At 42.6% G+C, this 12,566-nt stretch overlaps 1 protein-coding gene across 3 annotated transcripts in view; it reads left to right on the top strand.

The window, feature by feature from the left end:
- The window catches only part of UNC13B (unc-13 homolog B), a 436,326-nt gene that overhangs the window by 162,801 nt on the left and 260,959 nt on the right, over nucleotides 1–12,566 (top strand). For 2 of the 3 annotated variants that reach the window (XM_075327051.1, XM_075327042.1), the window contains exon 8: nucleotides 12,014–12,236. In XM_075327051.1, the coding sequence (XP_075183166.1) occupies nucleotides 12,014–12,236 (223 nt within the window). Of the gene's footprint in view, nucleotides 1–6,564; nucleotides 6,601–12,013; nucleotides 12,237–12,566 lie in introns of all 3 variants that reach the window. The other variant, XM_075327033.1, reaches the window with a different exon arrangement.

Genomic DNA, 12,566 nt, shown 5'->3' with positions numbered 1-12,566 from the left:
CATCGTTGTACAAAATTAATGATCTGCGGTCAGCAGAGCGGAACTGATAATCCAATGTTATTAAAAACAATAAATTTGATATTTTATTGCTGAAAATCCCATTTTCTAATCAAAGCCCCCCCCCCCTTCCCGAGATTGGAAAAACAAAATATATGAGAAAGTTGTAGAACTCTTCGTCATACGATATTATTCAGGTAATCCGGTATCCTGGGATCACCGCATCCAATATGCTGAACGTTGTAATTATTAGTGAAGAAACACTTCAGTCTTAATTATTGGGGGTGAATGGACCATCGAATAATCACAGATTCTGCTACTGGATGATGATGGGTGCTGATTTCATGAGACTGCTTTGCGTATGGGGGCCATGGATGTATTAGAAGGTAAACTGGACCCAGTGGAGCCCCCTTCAGGCTCATTTCAGAGCTCAGTTCTGGTTAAATATTCTGAAACCAAACAGTTTTTGCGTTAAAAGACCCCCTATTTAAAATGCATTTTCAGGGACAGATATGAACCCATAAAGAATTGACTCTTGACTCATTTAGGACGGTTATATATGGATCTATGCAAACCATTTGGGGATTGAAGAATTGTTCATATGATCGTTAGGTCGCTGTTCAGATTGCGTCTTATCGGTGGCACATAATGCTCTGTATGCTGCTGAAAATGTCAGTTTTAGGTTCTCGTAAGCAATTCAATCAACCAACATGTGAGTGTTGTGCTCATTCCTTGACCCTCTGCCCTATTTGCACAAACCAAAGATGGTGGATAAGGAATGCTCTTGTCTGATTGTTGTCAGGAGTTTTTAGTGTTTGGAGCAAGCAAATCTGCAAACTGGTAAAAGCTATTTGCGTGGTTCTAATTGTCTTTCCACATATGTCCCTATTAAAGGGGTGGTTCAGTTTGGACAAGTTATCACTTATACACAGGATAGCTGATAACCTACTGATCGGAGGATGGCCAACTGCTAGGACTTGCACCGATCGGCAGAATGGATAACTTTTATCCCCATTACAAAATCGAGCGGCAAGTTGGATAGAGCCCGTCCATCGCTCCATTCATTCTCTGTGGTTGCTGGAAAAAGTGAAGCACAGTGGTCAGCAGCAGTGACTGAATGGAGCGGTGTACGAGCATGCGCAGTGAGATGGGCGGGCGCAGTGAGATGGACGGGCGGGCGCAGTGAGATGGGCGGGCGCAGTGAGATGGGCGGGCGCAGAGAGATGGATGTACTGCCCACCTTCACTCAAGAAGACATCAGTGTTGGTGTATAGTGGAATATGTATTAAGTCATGTTATTTTGACTATGTGTAATGTGAATTCTGATGTGTAATGTTTTATTGTGTTATGCTGACAGTTGGGCAAGAAGCACTTAATCTTTGGGATTAGTCCAGAGTGGGAGGGGCTAGTGTAAAGGGACAGTGACTGTTTCCTGAAAGATGATGAGATAGGTCTCACTCTCTGACACGCTGGGCCCTTAGGTCTGGTTAGTTGACGAGGCCACATGAAGTGAGTGACCCTAAAGTGAGAGGAGACCAGGGAAAAGGATAGCAAGATCATGGAGGGAGAGAATTAACCAAGAGAGTGATCTGATGGAAACTGGTCAGAGGACTGACCGAAGGCCTAAGTGCAAAGTGTAGACTGGGCCAAAGAGAGGATGCCTTGCAAAACCACCTAGAGTTTACAACTATGAGAAGTTACGGACCAGGATGGAACAGTAGACAAGACAAAGTGCCCCGGTTAGGATTGAAGCATTCAAATGCTGGACGTTGAGTCTGGCCATACTGGCAAACCATTTTCTTTAAGAGGAGAATAAGACGTGGAACCGTGGGAAGAGTAAACCTTCATGGACTAGACTGTTGTACTAAGGTGAGTTTCAAGATGTAAAGAGACTTTGTGGAGATGCTGTGAATTGATGAGGAAATGTACAATAAGTTCTTTCCCCGCTATCCGCTTTATAGAGTTACCATCAAGTCTCACGAAAGATCTTTCCTGAAAATGAAACATTGTTCCTTCTTCACCTTGACCAATTGTGACCAGTCTGATCAGAAGAGCCAAGAAGGACTAAATTGTGTGACTGCAACTGCGTAAAGATCGTTCACCGGCTGAAGCGGCGTCCAGTCATTTTACGTGGCTTCTTTAAGTATTTGGTGGGCCATAAGAAGCCCCTTATGTCCCCGCACGGCTTCTCTTCATATATTTGCCTTTTGGAAGTGTGCTCGTTTGCTGCTCTGCCATTAGTTGCCATAGGAACTGATTTAATTGTCTTAACATTTGTTTTATAAGAATCCCTACTTTAAATATTTTCTGCTAAAAAGTGTTTTTGAAGTCTGAATCTATAAACGAGAAGTGGCGGCAGCGTTGTCAGGTACTGAGCTGCCGGTGGTTATTTCCCGCCGCCGGTGTATAAAGGTAATGAATGTATGCGGTTGATGGCCGCCAGGGAAGCAATAATATCTCTGGCGCTTGTTAAACAGGTGGCGGGTGTTCCAGTTTCTATGGTGATTTCAAGAATTTATTTCCATAAGTATCAAATAGTTATTTCTTAATTTTATATTTTCTCTCTTTTTTTTTTTTGACCAGTTTAACTCCCGGCAGAAGTAAATGTTGGGGTGAAGTTTTATCACATCCAGGGCAACTCATAGGACTATCAATAATCACAATCACATGTGTCCTGATTGTCCCACTCATCATGCCTCTGGATAGGGCTTATGATCCTCTCTATAAGGAGCAGCCTGTGGTGCTCGGTAGAGAGGACCGAATCTTTTGAAGTTTAAAATTTGGCTTTGCCGATGTCTCCAGACGCCCCAAAAAAATGAGAAAAGGTTTAGACAAATCACAGTACTAGAAAGCTTACTCAGAAAATGCACTTTGGGGCGAGAATGGACTCTGCTGACCATAAGAGCTAACACTCTACAGGAGAGGGAGAGGACCCCACTATTTGAACTTAGTCTACAGGAGAGCGAAATGGGACCCTGCTATCATAAGCGCTTACACTCTACAGGACAAAAGAGGACCCTGCTCACCATAAGTGCCTACACTATAAGGAGGGGAGAGAGAGGACCCCACGAACCATAAGAGCTTACATTATTCAGGGGGGAGAGAGGACACTGCTGACCATAAGAGCTTACACTGTACAGGGGAGAGAGAACCCCACTGGTTATAAGAGCTTCCACTCTACAAGAGAGAGAGAGGACTGCGCTGACCATAAGAGCTTAAACTCTACAGGAGAGAGGAAGGATTCCACTGACCAGAAGAACTCGTACTCTACGAGAGAGAGGACCCTGCTGACCATAAGAGCTTACACTCTACAGGAGAGAGAGAGGGAACCCCACTGACCATAAGAGCTTACGCTCTACAGGAGAGAGGACCCCACTGACCATAAGAGCTTACACTTTCCAAATAGAGAGCGAGTTACCCAGTGACTCTGAAAATGGAAAAACTACTGTGATACAAATTGTGCTCCACTGGAAACCTCTTAGCTCTGATGGCCGAGGTGCTGACCACACTGTGCAAGGTATGAAAATCTGCGAGATTTTTTACCTGCAATGCATTATGGGAAGGCCGTGCTGCACTACAAAGTGAAGTTACCCCGCTCCCTGATGCTTTAGTGATGAGGAAAAGGTGATGGGGAAGTTATTGTTTTGTTTTCTTTTTTTTTTTTTTCTTTTTATTTGAAGATGTTTGGATTTGCATAACACTGGGAAATTCGACTTTAACCTAATTATCTGTAAATTGAATTCCTACTAATTGTTGTTTTTACCCCTGTGATATACCATTTGTAATCAGCTCCCAGTTCTGCAGACCTTGCAGGTCTCCATTTGTGCTGATTCTGATGCTGAGGATTGTGATTTCCCCTCCATCACCCTGTGGAGTCTGTCGCTGGTTCATTCCTTTTTTGTTCAGATACACCGCCTATATGATTTACCATCTTCTCCCTGTAAACTGCTATGTTTGTGCTTTCCTCCCTATCTGCACCTTGATACCGACAGTCTGTGTAATCTTCCCTCCATAAAGACTTGGATGCTCCCCCCCTCTCCACATTTTGATCGGAGTTGTTCTTCCTCCTCCACTTTTTTGATGGTTTCATATTATGTTAATTTAGGCTGTGGTTGGGATATGATAAATCCAATGAATATTTGCAAGAGGAGCGACAATCGAAATCTGAGGCTGACATTTGGATTTCTGTTAGATGTGAGATGTATCATCAGACTCTCACGAGGATTGGCCTAATTCAATGGGGCTAATCTGCGACTACTCATTGAGGATGATTTCCGAAGCCTAGATGAAAATCAATTCAGATTTTTTTTATTTTTAATCGATTTATGTGTATGGGTTATAAAATATCCTTTCTCCTACATTGAATGCACAATGTTAACATTTGATGAGTTTGTCGGCAGTTTCTACATTTAAACATGTAAACAAATCCAGTGACACTAAACCACATCATACATAGCGTTCTGTCTGTCAGAAGAATCAGGACAACCAGCTATGTGAAGGATTTGCACAGAGTTTACAGGCAGAAAACGTTAAGATTTTTTTTTTTTATGCAGAGTATTTTGAAAGATGCTTACATTTTCCTTTTAGGAAGCAAAAAAAAATCCTTTTAATAAGAGGGAAAACTGAAGAACAACTCTAGCGGGGTCTTTTTTTTGTTTGTAGTGTTTCAGCGCTGAAATGGGGCTTTAACTGTACGTTCCCTGCCCCTGTTCTTATACTCGCCTTCTGGCAATTTCGTTTTTCAGTACCGCTCCAGTACCATGGCGCTAGCTTCTGACTTGCTAGAAGTTAGAACTTGCTTCACAAAGTCTCAGTGCATCTCTGAGAGGCAGAACAAGGCTCTCATAGATTTGTACTGAGTTATGACCTCAGGATGCTCAAAACACTGGGGTTGCCATCAGTTCAAAAATCGTCCTAGACCTGCGAGTGCTGCTATATAAGGAAGAAGATGGCGGCAGGTGAGTATAAGAAATGAGGCGGGGGCTTGCATTTAAAGCACCACTCCAGCAGTGGAATAAAGAAAAAAGCTGGAGTGCTGCTTTAAAAGGTTAGGAGACCATTAAGCTGATTTAACCACTATAGTACTGCCCCACATATAAGCATATAACTACTATAATACTGCCCACTATGTACAAGAATATAGCTATTATAATACTGCCTCTATGTACAAGAATATAACAACTATAATACTGCCCACTATGTACAAGAATATAGCTACTATAATACTGCTCCTATGTACAAGAATATAACTACTATAATACTGCCCACTATGTACAAGAATATAGCTACTATAATACTGCTCCTGTGTACAAGAATATAACTACTATAATACTGCCTCCTATGTACAAGACTATAACTACTATAATACTGCCCACTATGTACAAGAATATAGCTACTATAATACTGCTCCTGTGTACAAGAATATAACTACTATAATACTGCCTCCTATGTACAAGACTATAACTACTATAATACTGCCCACTATGTACAAGAATATAACTATTATAATAAAGCTCTTATATACCGGATTATAACTACTATAATACTGCTCCTATATCCAAGAATGTAACTAAAATACTGCCCCTATGTACAATAATATAACTACTATACTGCCTCCTATATGCAAGAAAATAACTACTATAATACTGCCCTGATGTACAAGAATAGAACTACTATAATACTGCCCTTATGTACAAGAATATAACTGCTATAATACTGGACCCATGCACAAGAATATAACTGCTATAATATTGCCCCTATGTACAAGAATATAACTACTATAATACTGCCCCTTGTAAAAAATATAACTACTATAACACTGCCCCCTATATACAAGACTATAACTACTATAATACTGTTCCTATATCCAAGAATATAACTGCTATAATACTGCTTCCTATGTACAATAATATACTTCTCCTGTGTACAAGAATATAACTTCTATAATACTGCTCATTTTATGCACAAGAATATAACTACTATAATACTGCTCCCTATGTACAAGTATATAACTACTATAATACTGCTCCCTATGTACAAGTATATAACTACTATAATACTGCCTATATGTGTTAGATCTTTGCTGTGCAGTCAGGTTTGTGCATCTCTGCTCCAGGTATCCTCTTATCCCATGGCAGGCCCCTTTTTGTGGTGTGGCTTCTATACGGTATATGATGGTGTTTTGTCCATTATTACGTTTTATGAATAGTTGATTGCTGAATGTTTAGGGATTGAAAGGTGAAGCTGCCAGATATGTTCATGTCGCAGCGACTAAACATGAATTGCTTTCTCCATACGCACGATGGTCCCTGCAGAAGCTTGTCATTGAGGCCTCGTCCCTGCCAGACACGGAGCATGTCCCTGTAACTAGGAGTCTGTATATTGATCTGGATGCATTGTATTACTATTCCTCATTGCTGTGTATTCTGCTTGTGGCTACATCTCTCTCCTCTTCCCATGGCTCAGCAGGTATCTGTGTCATCACCCATCATTCATCATCATACAATACTCTTCTTGCCTCATTTATGCTGAAATTCTCTTTTTCCCCTTCCTTGCCGCAACTTCCAGGCAGCTGGAAATATTTCGGATGGGGAGAAAGCCAGAGTATGTAACCCTTTATTGCTGGACCTGTGTCGGCATGCTTCATAACGTGATATACAGTGTGGATATTCATGCATATGGGGTCACTGTCACCCCCATCAATCTTCCAAAACCTTAATCTGTTCTTTAGAGGGTATCACTCACCTTTTATATAACCTAGCTTGTATGTATTGTCTTCTGCACATCTGATATGGAGCGGCCTCCGGAAACTTTCCCAATGTCAGCGGTTGGGCAATTGAAACCTTATCTTCCCCAATTCCTTTTTTAATGGGACAGATAAGGCAATGCCAGTGGTATAGAACTAACACAAGTCTATGTAGCCCCAACCTAAAATCTTAACTGAGCTCCCATAGCGTAATGTAGGTTTTTTTTTTACTTTTTTGATGCAATTAGTCAGTGATTCAGTCCCAATGTGGTGGTTCGTAGTTCACACAACACCATGATTCCTGGTGGTCTCGAAGCATGTGGCCATAGTTGCTTCTTTACCTATTGACTAGCGGGTAGAATCGGATATGCCATAAATCTCTCACCTCTGATGACCTTTGCCACCTGTGGACTACAAATGGCTGCATATCCAATAATTTCTGTGGAAGACATGGAAACATATGACCACATGGCTACGCCTCCATTCACTTCATTAGATGTGTCGTGGGTATAGGAATCCCATTCTTCACCTAGGTGGATATGCCATAAACAACCAAGATGGAAATACGACTTGGTCCAATTATCGGTCTTCTTCACACAGTTGGGCTCATGAGACAATAGGAGAGCAGGGGTGTCCCGAAATTTGGCCATAGAAATGGTTTATTGGGCATTGGGTCTACCAGCCGGTGCTACTTAATAGTTTTACTATGTCTGCCGTCGGGGCAAGAAGCCTTGGACTAAGACTACAAGTCCTCTCCTAATCACAAGATGGGGAATAAGTTCCTGATCTCTGGGTGTCCGACCGGTCTGGGTTATCTTAGGCACTCGCTTTTGAGATTGAATGGAGTGGGGGTTCTCCTGCTCGTACTCCTCTCCATTACGATGGGGCTCTCCAAATACCCATTCTCGGATTTGCTGGGGATCCGAGTTGTACCCACAGCGATCAGGAAGTTTTCCCTTATTTTGGTCGAAACCCTTTTAGGGCTACTTTTATATGGTCAGTAGAGATAAGAGAACCTGAACTATACATTTTGGGGTTTATAATAGACAAAAATAATACCAAACACAGACTTTACAAAAAAAAAAGGTAGTGTCCGAGTTCGGAATTCTGGTGCTCATTGTATGCTAACCACTCCATCAAGCAACGGTGTGCTCGGGTATCCTCTGTGCTCGGCCCAGTGCGAGCTCTTTGCAGTCATTAACTGGCTTGCACCGGGCTTAAGAACTAATTTTTCAGATGTAGTGTGCCCAAAAAATCTCCAAAACCCTTCCTCTCCTGGAATTACTCTGTTAATGACGGTCTGTCTGTATGTGGGGGTTGAGCCGAACTGCAATATTGTTGACTCCCAATGAGGCTTGGGCTCTTGGATCAAGTTCAGGTCAAGTTCGGGTCCTGAACTGAACTTTAGATCAAGTCTGGCTGAACCCGGCGAACCCAAAGTTCCACAGGTCCGCTCATCTCTAATGGTCAGTGTTCGGCATACAGTTGCTGACTTAACGTTTTAACCTTTGCCATGATCAATGTTTACATTGAGAAATGTTCAATTTCATCCTGCCCAATCTCCTTTTTTCTTTTTTCACCCCTTCTGGAAAAGAGCGTCATGATGGTTAGTAGTGATGAGCGGGCACTACCATGCTCAGGTGCTCAATACTCGTAACTAGTGATGAGCGAGCACTACCATGCTCAGGTGCTCAGTTCTGGTAACTAGTGATGAGCGAGCACTACCATGCTCGGGTGCTCAGTACTCGTAACTAGTTATGAGCGAGCACTACCATGCTCTGGTGCTCAGTGCTCGTAACTAGTGATGAGCGGGCACTACCATGTTCGGGTGCTCGGTATTCGTAACTAGTGATGAGCGGGCACTACTGTGCTCGGTACTTGAAACTAGTGATGAGCGGGCACTACCGTGCTCGGTACTCGTAACTAGTAATGAGCAGGCACTACCATGCTCGGGGGGTCAGTACTCGTAACTAGTGATGAGCGAGCACTACCATGCTCAGGTGCTCAGTTCTGGTAACTAGTGATGAGCGAGCACTACCATGCTCGGGTGCTCAGTACTCGTAACTAGTGATGAACGGGCACTACCAAGTTCGGGTGCTCGGTATTCGTAACTAGTGATGAGCGAGCACTACCATGCTCGGGTGCTCAGTACTCGTAACTAGTGATGAGCGAGCACTACCATGCTCGGGTGCTCAGTACTCGTAACTAGTGATGAGCAGGCACTACCATGTTCGGGTGCTCGGTATTCGTAACTAGTGATGAGCGGGCACTACTGTGCTCGGTACTTGAAACTAGTGATGAGCGGGCACTACCGTGCTCGGTACTCGTAACTAGTAATGAGCAGGCACTACCATGCTCGGGGGGTCAGTACTCGTAACTAGTGATGAGCGAGCACTACTATGCTCAGGTGTTCGGTACTGGTTACGTGCAGTTGTTGGTGCTCAGACAGGCACAATTCGAGTACCCGACTATAATGGAAGTCAGTTTGGAACTCGAGAATTATACTTGGATACTCAAGTCGAGCCCATCTAATCATCCAACTTCTTGTTACGAGTATGGAGCAATCGAGCATGGTAGTCCTCGCTCATCACTAATGGTTATATATGTCACTTTTCACTCCTGGTAAAAAATTAAATAAATTAATGCTCAACTAATCCCAGTTCTCATGTCTATGTAGAGAAGTCGAATCGGCTAACTGGTAGACCGCTCTCATATGTCTGACCGGTTAACGGATTTTATTAACTAAAAAGGAACAACTACAAATCTTTTTAAACCGGCCATAGAGATAATCTCCCATCCCTCGATGTCAGACTATTCATCATCACCATCGTTCTCTCCTCGTCTTGTTCTGTGACTGTGCTGCGGTACCGATGTCCCATATGCATGAATATCCTACTGTGCACAGGGCCAAGCATGCAGCGGTTTCCAACTAGCCATGCAGTACTCTAGTCGGTGTGCTGGATCTTTTTTTTCCGTGTTTCTTGCTTCATTTTGTTCTTTTCTGTTAAGTTTATCCAGTCTGGTGCAGTTATTTTTGCCGTTCCCCCTCACTGATGCCACATTTTATTTTATATATTTTTATTTTTTTATTACTTTTGAGTTCTGTGAACTATGGTTTAGTTTCTCTTCAATAATGTATTTCATGCTTTTCTACGATCCTGCCGCTTCAGTACTATTATTGTAGGGGTGCGCTCAATGTGGTAACAGCAGGTGGACTCTCTTCCTTCCCAAACCCTCTCAACAATTTGTTAACAATCCTTTTTTTGTCAATCCATTGCTTCTTCAGAAGGTTTCGTGAATAAATTGTAAAATCGTCCTGAAATTAACTTGCACAACCATTTGGCGCTCGTGATTTACATATCTGCAGTAAATTCTTGTTAGTCGATGGGTCCAGACCTTGTGAAGAAGCGGTTTTTATCCCCGGGACAATCACATCTCTCATGTCGCTGACAAAATATACATGTGGCTCTTCCGATTTATTCAGATCTTTAAATTAGGAGCCTTTCAGCCGGTATCTACCCATTTCCTGCTCACAAAAAGGCTTACAATCGAATTTCTCTTGGTTTCCATACAAATTGTACATCCTCGGCCAAAAGAACTGCGGGCTGTCTCTCCCGACTCCCCTGATACGAGGGTCGCCCTTCTACTCCTCTTGTAGTGGAAGATCTCCCTCCCGAACAAAAGGATTGTTGTTGAATTTCAACAGGCCGGATCCTTCTCTCCCCCCATTTCTGTTGGGGCAAGTCAGGAAGCCTCCATTCACATTGGTTGGCGATCCTGCCAAAATTTGATTTTTTTGGCTACCTTTTATCCATTGTGTATGTAGACTTTTAGGCACAGGCGTCATTCACAAAGGGATTGTGTTGCGCTTCTACTTTTGCACCAGAAAGTGAGAGGTGCCACTGATCTGGCGTCTCGTTGACTGCTTGCCAGAACTTGTGCGTGACCTGCAGATATCGTTACATAGGTTGTAACAAAGTCCCTGGTCCATCTAGTTCAACCTTCCTCCACCAATTTATACATTTTTATTGCTTAATCATTTGTAACCCACAATGTTAGGTGTACTGAAGAATCCAGCCGTTTTTTTAAAAAACGGTTATATTGTCAGCCATTACTATTACTACCTCTTGTGGTAGGGCATTCCACAGTCTGACTGCTCTAACTATAAAGAACCCTTTCTTTTTGAACTGGTTTTCTTCCACTCGCAGTGAGTGCCTCCTGGTCCTTAGTATTGTCTTTGGAAGGAATAAGTCATGTGCCAGTCCTTTTATATTGACCACACATGTATTTATACATATAAATGAGAGCGCGCCATGGAATAAATGGCGCTATAATAATCTCCTCTGAGATTTTTATTCTAAACTAAACAAATCCATCTTTTCCAACCTGTCATCATATGGGAGGCCTCCATTCCTTGTAGTGGTCTAGTTACCCGCCTTTGAACTGATTCTAACTTCTGAATGTCCTTTTTAAAATGTGGAGCCCAAAACTGGATCCCATATTCCAGATGTGGCCATACAAGTGATTTATAAAGGGGTAACAATATGCTGGGATCACGGGATCTAATCTCTATACCCTAAAATTTTGTTTGCTTTTGCAGCTGCTGCCTGACATTGAGTGCTGCTGCTCAGCTTACTTGTAACCAGAATCCCCAAGTCTCTCCTGTTTTGTAGTCCCGAGTTGACTTCCTTTGAATGTATACGCAGCAATTGAATCCTTGCTTAAAACTTACGAATAAGAATACAGTATGCCCCCCCAATATGTGGGATAACCCCCCCCCCTTTATTTAAATAGCTTTGAACGTTTTGTCCGGCACCATTTACGATAATCGATCATCTCGATCCCATAATTTTAGTCCAAAAAGAATACTATATAGTTCCAAAGTCTGGAGAAGCTTCTTCTCATTTAGAGGACTCCATTTAAAGCCATTGTCTGGTACACATGCAGAGATCTGATTGTCCTTCAAAGGTCCAGCCTTGGTGGTGGTATAGATTGTCTACAATGTGGTGGTGGGTGACCCTCTCCTCAGTGCACGTGAACTCTAGTTTCCTTTTTTCTAGAAATGTCCTAAAAAATGATAATCAAACATTGACTTATATGAATTTTTGAAGACCAATCAAAGTCTAACTTTCTTGAATTTTGATGGTACAGAGACTGGTGATATCACTTATTTTATTATGGTTCCTCCTAGGTGGTTTGTGCCATAACCTTAATGTCAAAGTAGAAGGGGGAAATATTGTGTTGTGGCCTGTAACCTATTCTCTGTTTCAGCTTTTGAAGACCATGATAGCGCCGTGGATGACCGGGACAGCGACTACCGTAGCGAAACCAGCAACAGCATGCCACCCCCATATCACACAACCTCGCAGCCCAACGCCTCCATCCACCAGTACCCTGTGCAGCCCCGACTACAGCAACAAGGGGGGTCTCGGGAGTCCTGTGTGGACTCCATGCAGAGCTATGACCTGGACTTCCGGGAGAGGAGGACGATGAGGTAAAGTATAAAGTTATAATACACTAAAAAATATATAATATATATATACAGGGAGGTCCAAAAGTAGGTGGACAGTATGTGTAATAGGGTTCTCAAACATGGTGTAAAGTGAAACTGACTCAGTTGCCCTTAGCAACCAATCAGATTCCACCTTTCATTTTCCAAAGAGTCTGTAAAGAATGAAAAGTGGAATCTGATTGGTTACGAAGGGCAACTGAGTCATTTTCACTTTACACCGTGTTTGATAACCCTATTACACATACTGTCCACCTACCTTTGGACCACCGTGTGTGTGTGTGTGTGTGTGTGTGTGTGTGTATGTGTAATATA

Source organism: Anomaloglossus baeobatrachus, chromosome 1 (genome assembly GCF_048569485.1).
Source record: "Anomaloglossus baeobatrachus isolate aAnoBae1 chromosome 1, aAnoBae1.hap1, whole genome shotgun sequence".
In the NCBI taxonomy this organism is placed as follows: domain Eukaryota; kingdom Metazoa; phylum Chordata; class Amphibia; order Anura; family Aromobatidae; genus Anomaloglossus; species Anomaloglossus baeobatrachus.
Note: the sequence above shows the minus strand (reverse complement) of the source record. Positions and strands in the feature narration are given on the sequence as shown.